General features: G+C 42.4%; 1 protein-coding gene across 2 annotated transcripts in view; it reads right to left on the reverse strand.

Moving 5' to 3' along the window:
• Positions 1–2,165: 2,165 nt before the first annotated feature.
• The window catches only part of FZD3 (frizzled class receptor 3), a 92,930-nt gene continuing 70,536 nt past the window's right edge, over positions 2,166–24,559 (reverse strand). For both annotated transcript variants that reach the window (XM_034766746.1, XM_034766748.1), the window contains exons 5-7: positions 7,008–7,156; positions 4,838–5,071; positions 2,166–4,020 (exon numbers count right to left, since the gene is read on the reverse strand). In XM_034766746.1, coding sequence (XP_034622637.1) covers positions 3,807–4,020; positions 4,838–5,071; positions 7,008–7,156 — 597 coding nt within the window. In that variant the 3' untranslated portion in view covers positions 2,166–3,806. The remainder of the gene's footprint in view (positions 4,021–4,837; positions 5,072–7,007; positions 7,157–24,559) is intronic.

Below are 24,559 nucleotides of genomic sequence, written 5' to 3' on the forward strand. Positions count from 1 at the left end.
AGTAGTCTATAGGTAAACTGTATCCTGTAATCAATCTCTGATCATCCATATTTCAAATATATGCTATATACAGCTCAGAACTAAAGCCTCTGTAGCAAAACATACATTTAAAAAACTAAAACGAAGAAAATACCAATGTACAGCATTTGAGAGCAGGCAAGCTGCTTTACAACCAAATTTGCAGCCTTTTTTTTTTTATTATTTATTTATTTAAATTTTTTTTAAGTTTTCCAAACCATTTCCCAAACAAACCCCAAACAGTTTGTGATTCAATTGGCAAAACACTGTCCTTGAGAAATATTGCACTCTCAGACAAACTTGTACATGTGACATCATTATTCTGTCTTCATTATGCAAAACTTCATTAAAACCATAGAAGTTAGGGCGAAGCACGTTGAAGACATAGTAGCCAATGGAATAAGAGATGAAGAACATTGCCAGCGCTAGGGATGCTGTTGCCATAGGCAATCTGGCAAATGCCTGACTTTGCCAGCCTGCAGTCAGAGATACAACTCAAGTGGTTACGGAACATTTCAATGTCGCCAGCAATCACCTATTCGCTATGTAGGGTAGAGTTGGCCCTGAACAGAAGTATGCTGGCATGAGGTTTCAGAGGAAAGCATGTTGGGCCAGCATGTAGGAGAAAGATCCAAGATGTTCACTGTAACTAAAGCAATACAAATATAGATAGTCTTATGGCTAGCGTTATATCGGGGTAGAGGTGTACTAACTTTACACAAGTACTGTGATGCTTAATTCATCATTTTTAAAGGAATCTGAAATGGTAAGAAGGCAGGTGCTTTAAAATATAATGTAGTATTATATTAGTTCAGTTTTAAAGCTAATAGGATGTGGGATTAGGACTACAAGAGGCTGGTGGGGAAATCAGCAACTAGGACCAGAATGTTATATTTGAATCACTACTTTGGCTGTGCATTCTATGTACAGAATAGGTAAGTGAGAAAGTCTAAACTCTCACATTTGGAACCACAAACACAATTAACCGGCCCCCCCCCCCCAAATTAACCGAGATTTAAAACAAAATAACCCCAAACAGACCATGGATCTAACCTCAACCATTCCAAATCCCTCTCCCACAGTTAAACAAGTCACAACACAATGCAAAACCATTGTCAAAACCAGAACACTATTGCAAACAGAGCAATAAAGATCAATGTAAAAACTTTACTTTCAGTTACAACAATTAAAAAGTTGAAGATAACTGACTCCCTTTTTAAATCCAAATTCCTACAAAATAGCATCCCTTTGCAAAAACAAAGTTGCCCAGTTTAAGCTAAATTTTAAAACAAGAACATGTTTCACCATTGTTGGCAATATGGAATTGGAATTTTGTCAACCTAAAAGCCATTCAAACACATCTCATACCCATCTGCTTTAAAAGAGATGATCTAGAATAAGACTTAACCTAATACACGACTGTGGCAGTTAGCTATACATAGAGCCAATCCAACAGAAATTATAGGATCTATTCTGCCCTCCAAGCATGTGTGCACAGTAACTTTTATCACTATTAATGGATTTACATAGAGGGGAGAGTATAGAGTAAGCTTCCAAAATTTTTTATTTGAAGTTGGTTTTGGTTCATGCCTCTCCTTTGGAGCAAAGCCTGGTCAGGCTGGGAAAAGCAATTTATAGTAAACAGATTTTTAAAGGCATGGTGACTCCAAGAGCAACCTTTGATTTTAAAGAGTAAAATGGCTAAGTGATTTGCTGTCATGTCATTGGGGAATAATTAAAATGAATAATGGTTGCACAGCTTAAGTCTTGCTGCTCCAAAAAGCCTCTGAAGTACATATCCTGGGTTTTTGCCCTTTTTTTTTGCCCCCAAGGTTATGCCATCCAAGCACGTACAAAGCCTTTTCAACATGCCTCAAGCAGGTCAAAAAGGGAATGAATATTAGGACAATGAAAAAGTGTACATTTCCCAGCAGTATTCTACAGTAATGACTGAGGTAGGTTCAAATGTAACCACTGTTTCTTCAAGGTGAATGATACCTGAAAGCTAGGCCTGGTCTACACTGGCGGGTCGGGGAGATCGATCTAAGTTACGCAACTTCAGCTATGTGAATAACGTAGCTGAAGTCGACGTACTTAGACCTACTCACTTTGGTGTCTTCACTGCGGTGAGTCGACTGCTGCCGCTCCCTCGTCAACTCCGCCTGTGCCTCTTGCGGCGGTGGAGTACAGGAGTTGATGGGAGAGCGCTCGGGGATCGATGTATTGCGTCTAGTCTACCCCCGGATCCGGCAAGTAGTGTAGACATACCCTTACAATAGCTGCTTCAGATCTACTGTACCATTTAAAACATGACTTGACTTTGCCTACAATGTCCACAAAGACATGGTATACCCTAAAGGCAAAAGAAGAGCAAAATTATTCATGTTTCCATAAAAATCCGAGAATTCTCTGTTCCGAACGATAGTGGAGAGCTGGATAGAAAAGACCCATAATATAAACCAAATATTCTCTCCAGTGCACAGCCCACCTAAATGGGTTGGGGGCCTACTGAGGGGGAATGTGAAAACCTGCTCAACCTCCAAGACTACAGAGTGGCAGCAGTTCCTAACCCCGACCACCCCTTCACCTCCTTTCCACAGCAGTGTAATCTGGCTGGTGGATCTATGCAGTCATGGATCCACTGCTGCACTCCTTCCTTGATACTCTCCCACCTACCTCTAAACCCACCACTCCACAACATACTCAGTATAAAGGGAGCCTTCACAGAGCACATTTCTGTGGTCTCCTGGTGGGTTCCCACATAAACTCCCTGCATCCATTTCACCCACCCCTCCAAACCCAAGCTGCAGGGGTTGGGATCAGGATTTGTTCTTATAGGTCCATAAGGAGAGAGGTCGAACATTCTAGTTTAAATGGAAAACCAGGTTCCTCCATCATGCATTTGAGGGGTCAGGAACAGGCAATCTCAGTTTTTGTATGTTAATTTAAAAATGGGTAGCTGAATATTATCTAGGTAACTGGCTTCAAATTGAGTTTTCCACCTCTCCCCACAGAAAAATTGTAAACAAGTAGAAAATTTAAATAGTATTTGGTAAAAAGGCCAGGACAATACCAATTTAAAAAAATCATGCCTTCCCTGCCCCACAGCCCAACAATTGACCCTGAACAATTCTGTAAGAACTGACCATCTTCACTGGAGTTTCCATTCTTCCTACGGAATGCTCATTCTTTTGTTTTATTTCCAGCATAACTGTTTAAAAATGCCTGCTGATTTCTCACAGATGCCCTTTGTACAGTAGTTAATATGCAGCCCTCCCTCTGTGCTTGATGACAACAAGTACCACTTTATTATCTAATCAGAGACAAAAGGGTTTCATGGAAGAACTCCTTCAAATATTCAAGAGAGTTTCCTTCTGCTTATTGGAACTCTTAACATGACCTCACCAGTGAGTCTTCAAAGGTAACAATTACTGAAATTCAAAGTATTTAGGGATTTTTCTAATAAGAAATCCAGCTATGATGTATGATGGGAAAATAACAAGTTATCAAATAAATTATTAATAATTATCTACTGGTAGGTTCAAGATGAAGCTACCACTAGCTTTTACTTTTGTTAATTTCCAGATTGCTGATCACTGTGCATCCTAGCACTGATGTAAGCACAACGACAGCTGGCTTTAAAAAGGCAAAGCCAAACTTCAGCTTCCTGATACAAAAAAAATCAGCACCAAATGGGAAGGACGATAATACTGAGTATTATCGCATCACTGAGAAATGGACTCCAAGTAACACTGTTGTAGGAGGTTCTCCTTTATGTTGAAAGCAAATCAAGCACTGGTTCCATCCTCTTCAATAACCCGGTTCATGCTGGTACCATGTGTGATGTGGGTCATTGGGTTGTTGCTGAGATCCCTGATGCTGCTGTGACGGGACTGTTCATTGAGCCGATGTGAACTGCTATGCCTGGAGTGATCAGTCAGTCGTGACATGCTGCCATGAGGTAGTCTGTCTTCTATGCCTCTGTAGCTGCAGGGGGTGTACCTAATTTATAAAAACAAGGCCAATTTCATTATTACTTCAGGCGAGAGAGATGGAGAGTGTGTGTAAGTATGTAAATAAATAACTCTTGATTATATATAGTACTATGTTTTTATGAAAAACAGGAGGACTCATTCTACTTGGCTCTGCCACTGAACTCATGTGTGACCTCTGGCAAGTTGTTTTACCTTTCTATGTCGCCCCCCACCCCCATCTATAAAAGGAGGATAAGGATACTCACCATAGCACCATACAGACATTGAGAATAATAATTTGGTGAGTAAATACAAGTTACCTAATGGTCACTTCAACTAAGCTACATTTTTTTTTTTAAATTTCAGTAGAACTACAACAATTTACTCCAGCTGAGGATCTGGCACGTTCTTCAGTTAGTCAAACTCACAGAAGTGTACAGAGCAGCTGTGCTCAAACACTACACTGAACTTGGAACAGATTTCATTTCCCATGCAGTAGATACCACACACACACACACACACACACACACGGCACATTCTGTCTCAGTAGAGAAAGAGCTATTGGCTGCATTCATACTCTGACTAATCCATACACTCATAACTACTGAAAGAAGTTACGGTACATTTCCTCTTTCCAACCCAGATGTTAAAGTTCTTTAAGGACCAAATGGAAAGGATATAATCATTAGTTTGGGAAGGTGAATATTAGCAGAGGTTCAGAAGCCAACCTCACGGTGGCCAAAGCGTAGCCAAATGAAAAAGTGCAGGTAGTGACCAGGATTCCCCCTGAATATAGAGGCTCAACTCCATTGACATTAGAATTTTAAACTATGCATGGAACTCACCTGCCATCACGGGACCTATGCAGGCTGCCATGGTAGCTGCTTACTTTGCTGTGGACGCTGCCTGCTTTGCTCCTCTGGTCATCCATCATAGCCAGATGAGTAGATGAGGCATGAGTGGAAGTCCCCTGAGTGGAAGTGCCCCTTGACTTTCGGATAATGGGGGTATTAGGATCCCTCAGAAGCGACTGAGCAAAATCGGGCTCCTGCAGCACCTGGCGGCTCTCATTTACAGCTCTAGTCAAAACGTGGAATTGGAATAATTAATGTTAAAATAAAAAGTACAGCAAAGCGATCACAACAGCTCTTCCAAACTGGCCTTTGCTCTCAATAAACATATAGCTTTAATACACACATTATGGTCAAAACTTGGTACCTAGAGAGCAGTGAGGCAGAACAATCAGGCCACTTATTTAGTTGCCTACATATGGATCGAGTTGCCTAATTTTAAGCACCCCAATTTGAACATTTTGGCCAATGCTTAGAGAATCACCCTGTAACCTGTAATTGCTCTTCCTCTTCTAGTATAGGCATGTGGAGCATACGGTAGCATAATTGCAATGTATATAAAAGCTTTGCCATTACCTTACATGACTCCAGCCGCTTCATGAATCCTATGGATCATGCAAGAACTAGAAGCAGTGTAATTTTCTTTTAAACCTGGAATTCCCTTATGGCGTTACCTCTGGAGAGTTCAGAGATATTGCCCAGATTCCTGCAGAAGCAGTCATCTACATAAACAGGAAGTCACTACCTTCCCCAAAATGGTATTTTTAAAACTGAATTATAAATGTCCGTAAGAGCAGCATATTTTGTAAAGTGCAAAATATACAGAATCTGTCTTTGCCTTATCTCAATGATTGTGGTTCCCAGCCTGGTTTTTTGGAGCCCCTCTGTGGGATTGGTGGATGGGTGCACTTTTAGTATCCTCTAGCTATGCTCTGGCAGAGTTGCCAGTGATTTTTCTGTCCATTTGATCTCTTTTTAGTTATTTTGTAGACAGGAAAAAAAAATGTTTTTTAAGCTCTCGTTTTTGTGTCCCTTCTCCTAGGGTCTCCCCCCTCACCTGATGGCTCTTTCTTCTCATTCTCCCACTCATCAAAATGCTACACAGTCTACTTGGCATGGGGCTGTCCGTTGACAGCTCCGTGAAGAAAAACCAGCTCTGCCTCTCACGGATGATTTAACTGCCACAACAACAGAAGAGCAGCTTGAGGCAGAAGGCTGGCATGTACTGTTGCAGGACAGTACATGCCAGGGCCACCACAGGAACATGGCAACAAGCCTGGAAGCTTCAAGGAGTCACCCACTACTTTACCTGAAGGAGAATGTTTAGCATAGAACAACTGGTGTCACGCAGCCTTCTCTGCCCCATTGCTCAGATCCTCCGCCCCATCTCCTACTCCACTCAGACTAGCCTGTCACCTCCAGCGATATCCAGGCTAGGAAATATTGCCTTAGTCTCTACACAGCCTTAGTTGAAAGGGTGTATTTGGGTAGATAAAAGATGTATTAATTATATTAAGTTGCTATGAATCTTATAGCGGTGACCACATTTATTAGGTTACCTTTTGCCTTAAAATCTGCCCCAACTATATTGAGTGCAGTTTTCCTCCATTTTTAGTAGAAGACCACTTTAGTGTTAAGCAGTGGATTTTGTCAGTCCAGGGAGAGGTCACTTAAGACCGATTTCACTGTAATTAATTTGATTAAACTGCAGTTTGGTAGGGGCTTCAATGCACAATAGAAGGATTAAGAAAATGTACACAACTGCTGCAGAATCATGGTGGAAAAAATGTTTGCTTCATTTCAATAGAAAGGATCAGTTGTCTAGCTGAGGAGATGGTGCTTCTAGAGAAGGAAGCTAGACTACTGCACATTTCAGAAAGTGACAAAAATGTATGGTATCGTGGCATATCCCATTTGCTCTAAGAACAAGGAAGCAGAATAGCTGGATAATTGATGAAGAATGTTAATTTGATTCTGTTATCAAGAAAACAATCTGGTGCAAATACATGACATTTCTAGGCAAGTTGCCTCTGCTCCCATCCCTCTCTCCAAGAAGGAACTAGTTAGGACAGGATTAACTCAAAGTGCTCTCTCAGGATTACAGGAGAGAAAGGGTTTATTTGCCAATATTACACTGGTAAGTCTTTCACATAACAACACTCACTCTTTTTTCCTGCGTCCATGAAAAAAGCTGGCCCATTCAAAGCAGGTCTTTTTACTTCCAACCCAAAAGACAGAAGGGATCCCAACTACTAGAGCCATAAGATACTTCATCAGAAAGAGAATCAGGTCTGGGCGGCTCATCTGAGAGATCTAGAGAGAGGAAAACAGAAAAGAACATGTTGCAAACCATTATAGTTTGCTACTCCAGCTATTAACTAATTTAAAATAACTGTCTCAGACTTGAGCCAAAGTAAACATCATCAGGGTTCCTTTGTTTCACAGTTCTATAGAGCTTCACAGAATAATGTGCAGGCTGGTGCAGTGTAAAAACAAAAGATTCAAATGCTCGGAGGTCTTGTATTTCTGGTCTGGTGTGGTGTTTGCCGAACAATTTTGAAATATTATTGGTTCAAAAATGAGCCTTTGTAATTTGCGAATAGAGATAAACTACATAAACTCACGTGCTCCAACTTCTGTTGGAAAGTCAATAATACAGACACCTCCACATCATGGAACATATTCAACAACCCCTTGTCCCTTATTCCAGTGAGGATCAGATTCTTGTTTTCCATTTCCTAGAGTCTTGGTTTGTCAGCAAGGTGGTACTACACGATTCTTACTCCCCATTGGATGATTCATGAAGAAACAATCACAGTTTATACTAAGTCATTATTAGCAAACAATGTGGGCATTTGTTTGACAAAATTTATGATCAGGACATTTGGGGAACTTCCTGAGTTGTAGCCGCAAGACATGAACCATAAAAAACAAACAAGATTTCAAGCTGAAGTTCAAAAGAACTAATTTTCCCTGAACCAACCCACCACCTTGTTGCAAGAAGAGCTAATTCACTCTGCATTCCCTGCTTTGCACTGCTATAGTATCCCAGAACTATTTACGAGACACTTTCACTAAAACCAGTCACAATTGAAAAAAATACCCTCAGTCTCAGAGGTCCACGATCAGGAAGCCATTTCCTATCTCAGGGTCTCCAACTTCTGGTTGACCTTCATTGAAAGCTTCCACTGGCAGTATACAATCTGCCATTAAATGATGTAGGAAATAATCTGAGGAGCAGAATACCACGACCAGAGATGTGCTTCACGCAATAGGGTCTTAAACACAAAACACTCACTTCCTATTTACTAGCAATATAAATATTTATTTAGAGCAAAATCAGAAAGCAGTGTGATGATCTGAATCCAATACCATGCATACAATGCCCTAAATTAACATTGGGCAAACAAACAACGATAAAGCTGTCTTTTCACAGGATGAAAATTCAACTGGAGTGTCATCAAGCAGGGTTCAGTAGCTATTGTATCAAGATAACTTTATAAAAGCAACAGAATGGCTGATCAGCTGCTGTCTACTCAATTACATTTCATTTTCTGATGTGCATGTCAGTAGATGTACATGCCAGTGAAGATACAATAGTAATTATTATAACACTTTGCATCTCTATAGGGTCTTCCCCACCAAGGATCTCAAAGCCCTTTACAAACAGTAGCATTTACTTGTGACGTTGGCAAGTATAATTATCCCCATTTTACAGATGAGAAAAATGGAGGTACAGAGAGGTTAAGTGACTTTTTTAAAGTCACACAGCACATCCGTGGCAAAAAAAAGAATACAAACTAAAATTTAACTACTATATGGCATTCCTTCATCATGGACAGATTTTTTAAAAAACGATTAAACCAAAGACAAGCATTATCATGAAACTATTCTTCTTTGAGTTCCTGTGCCCATTCAAGTGAGCTCAATTTATCCATTGTCATTAGTTTGCTCAGCATCTCTTTTAATTAATTTCCACCACTTTCTGCCACAGAGCAACTATTGATGTTGATGGCCTTTGACAACACTATAGACTTCTCCATGTTTTTGTCCATTTAACCATACAAAACTGATCTGAAAGCTTCCTAGGTGGTATTGTACACAACCGTATTATGGTGGTGTCTGTCCCCCCTTTTGAGTGGACCATTCTGTTTAAATCAAACAAGTATCCTGAGTTAAGCTTTAAAAAAATAAAAATAGCCTCATTACTACAGAAGAACTACATTTTATACAATTTGAATAGCTTTGAAATGTGTAACTGGGGCACTAACTTGGTGGGAAGCATAATTTCCTAATGTAGATAAAAGTTTTCGACAGACTTATATACAAGAATCTATTCCCTGCATACTGGACCAAATTCTCTACTGGCATAACTATAAATGACTTCTTGGATTTACAAGATCACAGAATTTAGTCCATTGTTGGTTTGAGCATTGGCCTGCTAAACCCAGGGTTGTGAGTTCAATCCTTGAGGGGGCCACTTGGGGATCTGGGGCAAAATCAGTACTTGGTCCTGCTAGTGAAGGCAGGGGGCTGGACTCAATGACCTTTCAAGGTCTCTTCCAGTTCTAGGAGATGGGATAAATAATATGAAATTATGCCTCTGCTATCAAAGCCCCCAGTGATCTACTGATCATTATAATGCCTGTTACACCGGATATGCTCTGAAAAGTGCCATGCTTAATTCAGTGCTTGAATCACAGCACACCATCATTTTAACTTCAATCAGGAGTTAAAATTAACTCCAACTTCAAGGAGTTTTATGTTGGTCCTATTGTTACCTACTAGACATCCCTGTGTGTGAAGAAGCCTAATCCATTTCCCCCAAAATATCCTTATCTGAAAATCTTCTGATAAAAAATGGTCAAAAGAATAAAACTTAAAAACCACACCAATTATAAACTGTACCCTAACAACAATCTTGTAGACTTGTGAATGTACAGCATCTCCTAGTCCTACAGAAATGGGGCACCATTGTTTACCACTGCAAATAAGTGAATCTTCACTGCATAGATTAAGTGCAAACCAATACTTTAATACAAACGTATTCATCTGGATTATATCAGCACTTTTGGGTTCAGCACATCCATGCTTGGTGGATTTCCAAAGGGTTCCAGGTGAAACTTAATTTAATTTATTTATTTTTTTATATATATATATATATAAACACACACACACACACACACACTTATACTTCTTCTCTAACATGTTGTGATGAGCAGCAAAAGCATAATTGGCCTCTGAGTTAGCAGCCATTGACATTAATTGGGCAGTTTACACCTCAGAACACACTAATTGCTTTTAAAGCCTTTGGGTCCTGTAGCGGGGTGGCCTGGCTTCCAGGCGCCCCAGGAAGCGATGAGCCAGAAAAGCCGCCAGAGTGGGCGGAGCCACTGCGGCCTGTCCCCGCCCCCCGGAAGTCAAGGGGCGGGACAGGAAGTATAAAGGCCAGGCCCCAGCGCTCAGTAGCTGGCCGGCAGCGGGAGAGGACAGACGCTGGTGCCCGAGCTCCCGCGGACCTGAGCCTGCCGAGAGCCCGGTATCCCGAGGAGGACTGGCCAAGCCTGCCGAGAGCCCGGTATCCCGAGGAGGACTGGCCGAGCCTGCCGAGAGCCCGGTACCCTGAGGAGGACTGGCCGAGCCTGCCGAGAGCCCGGTATCCCGAGGAGCGGTTTGAGCTTCCCCCCGCCGAGGGCCCAGAGGGAGCGACAGACCTACCTGGTGCTCGGGGCCCGGAGGAGCCCATGATCTATGACCCAGCAGACGGAACTCAGGAGGAGCAGGTACCCATGGAGGAGGAGATGGGAAGTGGCCCGGGGATAACAGACCCCGAACCCATGTCAGTGTGTTGCGGTCAGGATCCCCACTGACTGCGCGGCAGACGGACTGCTGCGGATAGGGCCCCGGGCTGGAACACAGTGGAGTGGGTGGGCCTGTGTTCCCCCCTGCCACCCCGTGCTGGGTGGCAGTCTCTCCTCCTCCTTGTCCAAGGGGCCTGGGCCCCTGACTATTGATTTGCTGCCCCGCCCTGACCTAGGGCCTGGGCTAACCCAAACTGACCCAGCCCCTGCTACAAGGCCTGGGACACTGACTGACTATTGGTGTGCAGCCCCGCCCTGACCCAGGGCCGGAGCTGTTAATTGTCTGCTCAGCCCCTGCACAAGGGCCTGAGCCCAGAACTGTTAATTGTCTGCTCAGCCCCTGCACAAGGGCCTGAGCCCAGAACTGTTAATTGTCTGCTCAGCCCCTGCACAAGGGCCTGAGCCCAGAACTGTTAATTGTCTGCTCAGCTCCTGCACAAGGGCCTGAGCCCAGAACTGTTAATTGTCTGCTCAGCTCCTGCACAAGGGCCTGAGCTCAGAACTGTTAATTGTCTGCTCAGCCCCTGCATAAGGGCCTGAGCTCAGAACTGTTAATTGTCTGCTCAGCCCCTGCACAAAGGGCCTAAGCTCAGAACTGTTAACTGTGTGCTCAGCCCCTGCACAAAGGGCCTGAGCTCAGAACTGTTATTCACTTTGTAGCGGGGCGGCCTGGCTTTCAGGCGCCCCAGGAAGGGACGAGCCCCACCCCGGAACTACTACAGGTCCACACACTACTTTAAGAGTGAGGATTTATGGAAACATCTAAAGCAGCAGCCTACATTCACTCTGAGCAGAAGCTAGCATTGCCAACTCTGACTGAAGCTATTCCGGGAGATTTTTCCCCCCCAACATAAAGTAATGTCATTTTCTTAAAATATCCTATTAAAATCCCCCAGCTTGCTTTCAATAGTCACTGGGAGATCGATGCCGATTCTGGGAGACTTCAGGCTAATCTGGAGGGTTGGCAACCTAGCTGAAGCACTCCTAGAAGAACACGCAAATAGGGTATTAAATTTCAATTCTTTATTTTGTATTAAGTGCAATTGAAAATGATTTGGGAGCTAGACATTTTGACAAAGCCTTTTACAAAGTATAAAATCAATCAAGTGTGGGAGGGGAAGAATGAAGATACCAAGTGTCAACTCACTCAAGAGTCACAAAGGTTTTCTTAAAAAAAAAAAAAAAAAAAAAAAAAAAGCATAATGTAAGGAAGTACCACCATTATAAAAAGTAGCTGAAAAAGATGCGTACAAGAGTATTCTGGTTCTTCTTTCAGCATACCAGCGAAGTGGATAAAAGCTATGTCAGTCAGCAGGGGCTTACTGTTATAACCTGCTGCAAATACTAAAGTTTATTTTTTAAAATCCCAAAAGTTGAACTATTGATGTAGATTGTTAAAAGAAAAATGGAAATGCCATTAAAGGATTAAAAGTGTGCCTCTCCCACTGACTTTTCTACAAAACACCTGACATCTGCTGATCTAGGCCTAGTTAAACTGCACAAAACAAGTATTACAATGACAAGGAACACCAAGAATTGCATAACATGAAGTGTTGTCACAGGATTTTGTCTTCTTTACCCACACTAACAAAGCGCTGTATTAAATCAGTACTGCAAGAACTTGTACTGTAACTCACTCATGAGATAAGTGTCAAATACAATCTGACATATTTGCACTTTGTCTCTGTGGCACAAAGAAAGGTCCCATTTAAAATAAAATCCCTTGTAACTAGTGACACGCTGGCAGACCAGGTTTCAGCTCTTGTCAAGTCTTTAGGCCTCAGCCAAGCACTGACAAATTCATTCTGGAAACCAGTCCAGCTCACCTGTGTGTTAGTATGGTTAAGATGGGATAAGTTGGTCTCTTGGGACTGGAAGCAACCTGAATCTTTTATGATCTTTGATGCTTAGCACCCATCACTAAGTGCAGCTTGCCGGGATGGCAGGATAGTCTGGAATGCCCAAAGGGATTTTCTGTGACTATGACAAGACTGTTATAGTGCTCCAGGAGTTCACATGTGTTATTGGGTTGGTGAAATCTAATTATAGAACATATAACCCATTTGGGGTCTCTGCCCTGCCTTGTTGACAGTCTGCCCTGAGGTCGGCACTCACGGTTATGAGCCACTCCAGACAGCATGACAACTAGATAGTCCAATCAAAAATAGGAACATGAAAATGTTAGAATAAGCACAGGCTTTTTGTGAAGTTTGACTTCACCAATCCAAATCCCAAAGTGAAGAGTTCACAGAGAATTTAAAGTCAAGTTCAATTGTAGTTATTTAAACTATTGCACAAAATCTTTCATGGGTTAAGATATTGGTATCCTCTTCAAAGAATGAAACTGCATTTATGGTACTTCTCACTTTAAAAAAAACAAACAAGTGCAACAAAGAAAATCGAAGGTTAAGTAAAAAAAAAAACAACAGTAGGGAGATAATCTGCCAACGACAATGAATAGACTTCAAAGACGTTTTTGTGAACTATGTCCAAGGCATTCCTGTTTCATATCACCTTTTAGGCTCTGGTTCATGACACATACTGTAGCAACTTACATGGCATGACATCTCCTTCAACAAGGACAAGTGCAGAGTCCGGCACTTTGGATGGAAGAATCCCATGCACTGCTACCTACAGGCTGGGGACCGACTGGCTAAGTGGCAGTTCTGCAGAAAAGGACCTGGGGATTACAGTGGACGAGAAGCTGGATATGAGTCAACAGTGTGCCCTTGTTGCCAAGAAGGCTAACGGCATATTGGGCTGCATTAGTAGGAGCATTGCCAGCAGATTAAGGGAAGTGATTATTCCCCTTTATTCAGCACTGGTGAAGCCAAATCTGGAGTACTGTTTTGGGCCCCCCACTACAGAAAAGATGTGGACAAATTGGAAAGGCAACAAAAATGCTTAGGGGGCTGGGGCACATGACTTATGAGGAGAGGCTGAGGGAACTGGGCTTATTTAGTCTGCAGAAGAGAAGAGTGATGGGGGATTGGATAGCAGCCTTCAACTACCTGAAGGGGGGTTCCAAAGAGGATGGAGCTCGGCTGTTCTCAGTGGTGGCAGATGACAGAACAAGGAGCAATGGTCTCAAGTTGCAGTGGGGGAGGTCTAGGTTGGATATTAGGACAAACTACTTCACTAGGAGGGTGGTGAAGCACTGGCATGGGATCCCTAGGGAAGTAGTATAATCTCCATCCTTAGAGGTTTTTAATGCCTGGCTTGACAAAGCCCTGGTTGGGATGATTTAAAAAAAAAAAAAAATAGTGGAGATATCCTATCTCGGAGAGCTGGAAGGGACCTTGAAAGGTCATCCAGTCCAGCCCCCTGCCTTCACTAGCAGTACCAAGTACTGATTTTTGCCCCAGATCCCTAAGTGGCCCCCTCAAGGATTGAACTCACAACCCTGGGTTTAGCAGGCCAATGCTCAAACCCCTGAACTATCCCTCCCCCTGGTGTTGGTCCTGGTCCTGCTTTGAGCAGGGGGTTGGACTAAATGACCTCCTGAGGTCTCTTCTACCCTTAATCGTCTAGGATTCTATGACATCCGCACACCCACACAAATGGTTTAGACACAGGGTACGTTTACACAGCAAGTAGGATCCAGAGGTAGAGAGTCTCAGAGCCTGGGCTTACAGACTCGGGCTTGTGGGGGCTCATGCTACAGCACTAAAAAAATAGCTGTGTAAACATTCAGGCGCTGGCTAGAACTCTGCTTCTGAAGCTGGTGCCCCCACTCCCCTTCCTAGCCTTCAGAGCCCCAGCCGGAAAAATCTACACCGCTATTTTTTAGTGCTGTAGCATAAGCCCGAGTCTCAGACTTCTATTTATCATTACAAGTGCTGGCCTGCCACTCACACTTCTCTATCAATCTTAATGTTATTGGGGAACTTCAAGCAAATAATTGAGATCATCTATTGCTTTAGTTCCCTATTGGTCAGCTTTGCAGATGCGAAGGCATCCTCATACATTGTAACAAATGTATAATATGATAAGCAAACATAAGGGCACTTTCTCCTTATCAGGCTGTCAAGGGCTTTCAGTGACCTAAAAATATTGACAAATCAAGTCTCTCTTATAGGCCTAACAGAACTGAATATAAGAACGGCCATACTGGGTCAGACCAGTGGTCCATCTAGCTCAGTACCCCATCTTCTGTCAGTGGCCAGTGCCAGATGCTTCAGAGGGAAATGAACAGAACAGGGCAATTTCGAGTGATCAATCCCCTGCTGCCCAGTCTCAGCTTCTGGCAGTCAGAGATTTAGGGACACCTAAAAGATTGGTGAGGTATGACTTCTCTTTACAAAAACTGTGTTGACTTTTCCTTAACACATCATGTTCATCTACACATCTGATAATTCTGTTCTTTACTATAGTTTCAACTAATTTGCCTGGTTCTGAAGATAGGCTTACTGAACTGTAATTGCCAAGATCGCCTCTGGAGCCTTTTTTAAACATGAGCATTACATTAGCTATTGCCAGTCATCTGGTACAGAGGCTGATTTAAGCAATAGGTCATACACCACAGTTGTTCGTTCTGCAGTTTTATATGGGCACTCCTTCAGAACTCTTGGGTGAATACTCTCTGGGCCTGGTGACTTTTTATTGTTTATCAATTTGTTCCAAAACCTCATCTATTAACCTCTCCCTCTGGGACACTTCCTCAGATTGGTCACCTAAAAAGAAGGGCTCAGATGTAGGAATCTCCCTCATATCCTCTGCAGAGAAGACCAATGCAAAGAATTCATTTAGCTTCTCTGCAATGGCCTTGTCTTCTCCGAGTGCTTCTTTAGCATCTTGATCCTCCAGTGGCCCAGCTGATTGTTTGGCAGGTTTCCTGCTTCTGAGGTACTTAATTTTTTGTGTGTCTTTTGCTAGTTGCTTTTCAAATTATTTTTTGGCCTGCCTAATTATTACACTTTTACACTTGACCTGCCAGAGTTATGTTCCTTTCTATTTTCCTCAGGAGGATTTGACTTCTAATTTTTAAAAGATGTCTTTTTGTCGCTAAATCACCTCTTTTACTCTGTTTAGCCATGGTGGCTGTCATCTTACCGTTTTATTTTTTATTTGGGGTATATTTGTAGTTTGAGCCTCTATTATGGTGTTTTTTAAAAGCTTCCATGCAGCTTGCAGACATTTCACTTTTCCTTTTAATTTCCATTTATCTAGGCTCCTCATTTTGGTGTAGTTCCCCTTCTTGATGTTAACTACTACTGTGACAGGTTTCTTTGGTATTTTCCCCCCCTACAACGATGTTAAATTTAATTAGATTAGCGTCACTATTAACCAAATGGTTCAGCTATATTCACCTCTTGGACCAGATGCTATGCTCCACTTGGTATTAAATCAAGAACTGCCTCTCTTCTTATGGGTACCAGGACTAGCTGCTCTGAGAAGCAGCCATTAATGGTGTCTAGAAATTTTATCTCTGCATCCTATCCTGAGGTGACATCTTCCCAGTCAATGTGGGGATAGTTGAAATCTCCCACTATTGGGTTTTCTGTTTTTGTAGCCTCTCTAATCTCCCTGAGCATTTCACAGCCACCATATGAGTCAGGTGGTTGGTAGTATAGTCCTACTGCTATACTCTCATTATTCAAGCATTGAATTTCTATCCAGTAGTGATTCCATCATACTGTCTGATTCATTTAAGATTTTTACTATATTTGACTGAGCTTTCTTTCACATATACTGCCACTCCCTCCATCAGTGTGACCTACTCAGTCATTCCTATATATTTTGTATCCTGATACTACAGTGTTCCATTGATTATTATCGCTCCACCATGTTTCTGTGATGCTTTTTATATCAATATCCTCATTTAATACCAGACAATCCAGTTCACCCATCTTAGTATTTAGACTTCTTGTATTTGCATACAAGCACTTACAAAACTTATCAGTAGTTAGTTGTCTGCCATCATGTGATGCAATTGAATGAGACTGTTTCTCTTCAGTTCCTACCTGTACTTCATCAACTTCCACTTCACCTCTTTACTAGGATATAGAGTATCCCCTTTAATAAATCCTGCCCTAAGGAATGTGTCTGTCCAATCTATGTGCTCCTCCACACCTGTTGGCTTTCCCCAGCCCTTAGTTTAAAAACTCCTCTATGACCTTTTTACTTTTACGTGGCAGCAGTCTGGTTCCATTTTGATTTAGGTGGAGCCCATCCTTCCTGTATAGATTCCTCCTTTTCCAAAAGTACCTAGTAAACCTAAATCCCTCCTCTGAACACCAACATCTCCTCCACACATGGTAGACACTGCAGTTCTGCTTGTCTAACTGGCCCTGCGTGTGGAACTGGAAGCATTTGAGAGAATGCAACCATGGAGGTACTGGACTTGTATCTCTTACCTAGCAGCCTAAATTTGGCCTCCAGGAACCCAGCTACCTCTCCCTATGTCACTGGTAACTGCCTGTACCATGGATCACTGGCTCCTCCCCAGCACTGCACATAGGTCTGACTAGATGTTTCGTGAGGTCTGCAACCTTTGCACCCAGCAGTCAATTCACCATGCAGTCCTTTCGGTCATCACAGATCCAACTATCTACATTTCTAAGAACTGAATTCCCCATTACTTTTACCTGTCTTCCTAATAATAGGGGTCCCCTGCCCTGGAGAGGTATCTTCAGTGTGAGATGATATCATGACATCTGGAAGGAGGGTCCCAGCTATGGGACTGATTCCCTCCATTCGAGCTTGGTGTTCTTTCCTTCAGACTTTCATCCTCAACAGCACAGAAGCCGTCAGAGTGAGGGTGGGACCATTCTACTGTTTCCCAGAAAGTCTTGTCTATGTACTTCTGTCTCCCTTGGCTTCTGTTCAGCCACTCTAGTCTCAAGAGCCCATACGCAGTCTCTGAGAGCCATTAGCTGCTGGCATCAAATGCACACACATGCCACCTGCCCACAAGGCTAGAAATCATAGATGCCACATATAGTGCAATAAACTGGATAGCCCCACTCTGCTGCTGGACTTCTGCCTGCATTATTTTCTCTCTTGCAGGAAATTTTGTTTGTTTGGTGCATGTGTGTGTGTTTATTTTTTGAGGGGTGGGGTGGTGGTATTAGCCTAAATTTAGAGAAGGTTTATTAGGTTTTATTTATTTACTTAGGTTTATTATTATTTATCTGGTTCACACTCCCTCTCTAAACTCCCTTGGAGACTCCCATTTGCTAGCTCCTCTGGTCACCTATGAGCTGGCTTTTTAAACCCGTTCTTCCTGAGTAGTCCCACCCCCTTATCAAGAGATCCTAAGGGATTAGGGTTCAAAAGATGGCAGGTTAGAGCCTTGTTAAGAAGCTCTCAGCCTTGCCTAGCAGGCCACTGGGCTCAGCACACAGCCCCCCAAAACAGAACACACTATAAACTTCAGTTAAGCAGGCACAAGGCAGGCAAGTACACACAACGCACTCACCCTAAGAGTCATGTAGTCACTCCTCCACCTGGAGTACTCCTTTGCAGAACTCCCATTTGGTGCCCCTGTTCATTAGCGATAATACCTTATCTAATCAACCCTGGTGGCCAGCCCCTGCATGCCATATTGTACGTGGTGCCTCTTCAAAAGTCTGAAGACCCGTGGTACCAAAATGCTGAGCCCTGAAAGGAAGTCTTGCCACTTAGGGCAGGGTCCAAGATTGGTGACCCTTCCTTATCCTTCACACCTGCTCCTTTTCTCATAAAGACCGAATTTGTGCTTCTCTAACAATTAAGCCAGAAGCAGCCTGCAGTATCTGGCAGTGGAGGCACTTCCTGAATCAGGAGCTCCTGTAAGAGTCAGCCATGGGGTACTCCACTGAGAGCTGGTTCATCGCCCATGGCACTAAGCCTGGAGGCAATCGATGCTTCATGATATGGCGCTGCAGTGGCAGCCACGTGCCAGGGTGTAGCTAGAAAGACTGGTAGGCTGCAGAGATCTTCTCCATTCGCTTCTTTTTGCGGGTCTCTCCCTCAGCAAGCAAGAGTTTTAACATTCCACCTGCTAGAGACCAACAACTGAGTTGTCAACTGGTAAGAACAGTATATGTATGGGTGAGATTTTGTAATCAAAAGACTTAATTCTGTCTCCATCTGCTGGCTGTAAGGAACTATAAGCGTCTGGACTGGGATAAATCAAAAAGAAAAATGTATTTTCCATGATATCTAAATCATCTTGAAAGTAAACAAGGACATTATTTTAAGAGGGGTAACAAAAGGTTCAATCACACAGTGGCAGGTGTTCAATACAGAGGTTTAAAAAACCATTAATTTTAGCATTCCTCCAGGGAAAAACAGTTCTGCAACCCAGACACACTGTTAATTTAGGATGTTCACTCATCTCTGAATATTTTTCCCTTCTGCCCAACTATCAATCATGGCTGCTTTAGCATCAAATAGCAAATTAATGAGCTTGCTGCAAATGTGAAGTTAAAGCTCAAACCCACTATTGAGTGCCCAACACCTGTCCCCCTCCTTTGGGGCACAATTCCACAACTATGCTGAGGATCTGAGATTTCCCTAAGGACAACAGGCAATGAAATTCAAATCAAGCCAGGCTTTTCTTAAAGACGAGTGAAGGGGGAGGGATTGAAGAGAATCTGTTCTAACAGTATCACCATTTTCATACAACCTCAGTCACTGTCATTACTTTTGAGCTGTTCACACTACACTCATGTGCTGCTATTTTCCAAATTAAATAGTGTTTCGGCAAGATAATTTCTGACTGTAACATGGTGTTATCTTGTTCTATCAGTAAACCTTTGAAAGGTAGGTATCAGGTCACATGGCTACCTTTCTGTTTCAAATTGGACTGACATGGAAACAGGCAACCAGGCAACACTTCTCTCTGTCTACTAAGAAGCACAAGTTTGGCGGTTACCTGGAAAGCTAAAATATAACTAAATAGCACAAAAAGAAAATTCCTAAAAATGGAACTTTGATCTTGCTCTCACTGAAGTCAATAGTAAAATCGCTGGCTCCGGGGCAGGTGCTCCCTTTGCCCCCTCCGTCAGTGGCCAGGGCGGGGGGGGGCAAAAGGGACAGGGACCTTAAAGCACTGCAGGGTCCTTTGCCACGGCAGCGCTTTAATGTTGCTGCCCCTTCCCCACCTCCCGTCAGCGGTAAAGACGTACAACACATTTCCGCTCCGCACTTCCTGTCGATTTCTATGTCAGTGAGTTAGTGAGCAAATCTGTAGCGCTACCTAGCAAGTTCCTGTACCGCGTGTTAACGAGTCTTGCGTGTTAAATAGGTAGCACTGGGAGGCATAGCGCTACTGCACATTAAGTGGATTCACGCATAAACTGGTCTGTACTGTACCATATGGAGCAAGATTATTGTCTGCCCCCCCCCCCCAGTTTTCTAGGTCTCCATAGATCTTTCTCTTGAAAAGGTGTCTCAAGGGAGTGTTATAAAGGTCATAACTGATGATCAGAGAGTCTAATAACTAGCTCTCTAATGCTTTTACCCTTCGAGCCCTGTAGTTTGTCATAGGTGTCAGTGAATAGCAGTTAGCAGGAATTCTGATGCTAACTTCTGTTGTAGTCCTGGGATGAGAATGCGAAGACCAAGCCTTCAGTGAAAGTCTTTCAGCACTATTAGAGCTGATCACTGGACATAAGGAATATTTATTCTGAGGATTCAGGAACGCCCTTTTGAATGCAGCAAAGACTTTCTAAAAGAACATAATGCTGATCAATGGAATCGTCGTCTCACAACCCAACTTGGTTATAAGGAAATATTTTAGTTCATGGAAACAGCTTGGAACAGAAGACAACATTCAATCAGGGCAACCCATTTTTCCTGTTCTAGCCACTGTTTGTAACTAGAGACATCATGCTAGGATTCTGCCACACATCAGGAGCTAGTGTCAACTGGTTCCTTTAGATCAAAGTCAACCATTAACTAAACAGAAAAATAATTTGACTTTAAATAGCCTAGTTGAGAGTTTGGACCTGCCTTTTCTTGTGGACCTACTTATGCAGCTCAAGCTGGTCCCACCTCTACTAATTGACCCCCAGAGAAAAATGCTTTTTCCTGGGGTAGGTTAAACTTTCCCTCGCTATTCAGATAAGTGTAATTACATCCTTGGCCATATATCTGGGGAAAAGAGCTAAAGCTATAATGTTTGTATGAAGAGGGAGCAGCCTATTGCATTTTCATACCATGTAGTCCTTTGCCTTCCAAGTTTCTTTTCAGCTGTACACAGTATTGTCAACTTCAAGTGTTCAAAAACTATATTAAAATACATTTTAGGTTCTTTTTCTTTGCCTTCTGGCTTCTGAGCCTTTAAAATGCACTCAGGTCATGTTTTCAAGCTTTGCTCCATCACCATGAGGACTATAAACTTAAAAAATGAAAGTAAGATTCTCACAGACACGTGACTGAGAGCTGGGGTTTTATGGAACACCAAATATTGTGAGACTTGTGATAAAATTGGTGAGTTGGTGTAATGGTTACAGGGCAAGATACACTTTACACCCCTTTTAGTCCTGCACAAGTCCACGCCTTTGTGGACAGTTGTAATTTCCTGCACCTCCTTCAAAGGGAGGAACCCTGCAGTACATCCCGTCTTGGACTGGATTTCTGGGGGGCAGCCCCCATTTCCCAACCACATTAACACTATAGTCCCAATTGTTTGGTACCTATAAGCCCTTTTTCTTTGGGGACCGGTAACCAGCAAGCTTATTAAAGTGACTCAAAACCAGCTTCAAATCAAAACATTATTTGTTCACCCAAAAAGTATGCAGTGGGCAGAGTAAAGGGTAAAAACAATAAAGGTCTATATGCCTATTTCCCCTTATGTAAACCTTAATCTTTCCTTGCAAGCTTCAGTAAGTTTCATTCAGTTCAGTTACTTCTATTTCTGGGATGGGAGAAGCAGACTGCACTGGTGCAGCTCGCTCTGCCTCTCTGTAAGAGACTAACTTCCAGCCAGTGCTGACAACTGCTTCCTAGCATCTTTAAGGTTCTCGCATCCCCTTTGATCCTAGGTTTGGCCTGTGAAGAGTAAACTTTGCCAGTCTACTTGGAGCCAAGCTCGGGGTATTTCCCAATTAGCAGCTTTCCCATTGTTTCCCCAAGGACCCTATAATAGGACTCTGATCATTTATATTTACCATTGTTTCATTTCCTATTGGTTTCCTCCTTTGATTTAACTTTATGCGGCCACAGCAGGATAAAATCCATAGGTGAACTGAGGTGCACATATTTATAAAAAATAAACATTTCCTCATCATTCTCCACAGCTGGCAACACTGTATATACTAGAACTGCAGGTCTAAAAATATTATTTCAGATATAGCCAGGCTGGAGTGACAAAACATTGATTTAAACCTCAGATTTAAATTAAGTTTAGTTTTACAAAGCTTCATTTAAAAATTGGGATAACTCTATTGCAACTTTAGATTAAATTTTATAATGAACTAATTATTTTTTATTCAACTATGATAGACAGTGACTTTGAACTGCAAACCCTGATGGAGTAATATTGCCTGGTTAGCTTTCTTGATTTGTGGAAGTGATATTCATTGCAAATACAGCACAAGCTACTTACTTATCAGTTTTGTGTTTGAGTTTGCGTTATTTCACAGTAAAGAGGTTGAGGCGGCCCAGGACATGCCTCTTTCAGCTCAGATGAGCATTTTAACAATAGGAGTTGTTAGAAAAAAAATCTCCATATAAAATCTGAAATTCTTTAACAATAAGGAAACTCAACAAGCAAGTACAAAACACCCATTAGCATTTTAAAACTGTCAAATGGGAAGAAGGTAAAGAATTAGCAACACGTAAATAAAATTTCTTATTTAAACTAATCAACATTATATTTATTTATTTTATATAGCTATATATCTATAGATATATAATATTAATTTTAAACCATCATTTTTATGCGCCCTAGTTACACCTTGCAGCTACAATTGATCTTTGCTTATTAGGTGTATTTAACTCATATGGCAAAACAGTACTTTTGTTCTGGAAAAAAGACAGTGTACCTCTTTCCTATGTTGGGTCTTGCCTGCCACAAAACAATCACCTCAAATCAAGAGTGGAGAACTGTGTGAGGTTCTGCAGGGACTGGAACCCAGGTCTGTGGGATGGCGGACATCTCCTCTACCAAGCAGCCGTAATAGGGTTGTACGCATCATCAATAGACCCTGTGGCGATACCACAGTAAGTACCTCCTCAGAAGGCTGGACTGACAGCTTCCTTTGTGTCCCTTGATTGGTCCAGGCACCCTCTTTAAACTGAGGAGGAATTCAGGAAGTGGCTGCAACCAGGTGAATTCCCCCGCCAGCGATGGCAACAAACTTGCCTCTCTGCTGGTTTGTTAGTTAAAAGATAGGAAACAAAAGGTAGGAATAAATGGTCAGTTTTCAGAATGGAGAGAGGTAAATAGTGGTGTTGCCCAGGGGTCAGTACTGGGACCAATACTATTCAACATATTCAGAAATTTATCTGGAAAAAGGGGTAAACAGTGAGGTGGCAAAATTTGCAGATGACACAAAACTACTCAAGATAGTTAAGTCCAAAGCAGACTGAAAAGAGTTACAAAGGGATCTCACAAAACTGGGTGACTGGACAACAAAATGGCAGACGAAATTCCATGTTGATAAATGCAAAGTAAGCACATTGGAAAACATAATCCTAACTATATATATAAAATGATGGGGTCTAAATTAGCTGTTACCACTCAAGAAAGATCTTGGAGTCATTGTGGATAATTCTCTGAAAACATCCACTCAATGTGCAGTGGCAGTCAAAAAAGCTAACAATGTTGGGAATCATTAAGAAAGGGATAGGTAATAAGACAGAAAATATATTGGCTCTATATAAATCCACGGTACACCCACATTTTGAATACTGCGTGCAGATGGGGTCACCCCATCTCAAAAAAGATATATTAGAATTAGAAAAGGTTCAGAAAAGGGCAAAAAAATGATTAGGGGTATGGAACAGGAGAGATTAAGACTGGGACTTTTCAGCTTAGAAAAGAGATGACTAAGGGGGGATATGATAGAGGTCTATAAAATCATGACTGGTGTGGAGAAAGTAATAAAGGAAGTGTTATTTTCTCCTTCTCATAACACAAGAACTAGGGTCACCAAATGAAATTAATAGGCAGTAGATTTAAAGCAAACAAAAGGAAGGGTTTTTTTGCACAATGCACAGCCGACATGTGGAACTCTTTGCCAGAGGATGTTGTGAAGGCCAAGACTATAACAGGGTACAAACAAGAACTAGATAAGTACATAGAGGATAGGTCCATCAATGGCTATTAGCCAGGATGGGCAGGGATGGTGTCCCTAACCTCTGTTTGCCAGAAGCTGGGAGTGGGTGACAAGGGATGGATCACTCAATTATCTGTTCTGTCCATTCGCTCTAAAGCGCCATTGGCCACTGTTGGAAGATGGGATACTGGGCAAGATAGACCTTTGGTCTGACCCCTATGGCCATTCTTATGTTCTGCTCACTTTCTGACTCATGATCTCAGCTCTATCTTCTGATTTCCAACTCTGTCTCTGACCTTCAGTGCTGTTCCTGGCCTCTGATCACCACTGCACTGACCACTAAGCATGACTGCCCTGTTAAAACAAACTGGAGGGATTTGTGTCAGAATGTGGAGCACTCTGCTGCTATAACTAAGCTATCAGCAAAGCAGACTTTGAACAGAACAAGCATCTGAAGCATTAACAGATGTTAATGGACGTGCACAAGTCCATGGGGCCGGATGCGCTGCATCCGAGGGTGCTTAAGGAGTTGGCGGGTGAGATTGCAAAGCCACTAGCCATTATTTTTGAAAACTCATGGCGATCGGGGGAGGTCCCAGATGACTGGAAAAAGGCTAATGTAGTGCCCATCTTTAAAAAAGGGA

This window comes from Trachemys scripta, chromosome 3, assembly GCF_013100865.1.
Source record: "Trachemys scripta elegans isolate TJP31775 chromosome 3, CAS_Tse_1.0, whole genome shotgun sequence".
NCBI classification, from domain to species: domain Eukaryota; kingdom Metazoa; phylum Chordata; order Testudines; family Emydidae; genus Trachemys; species Trachemys scripta.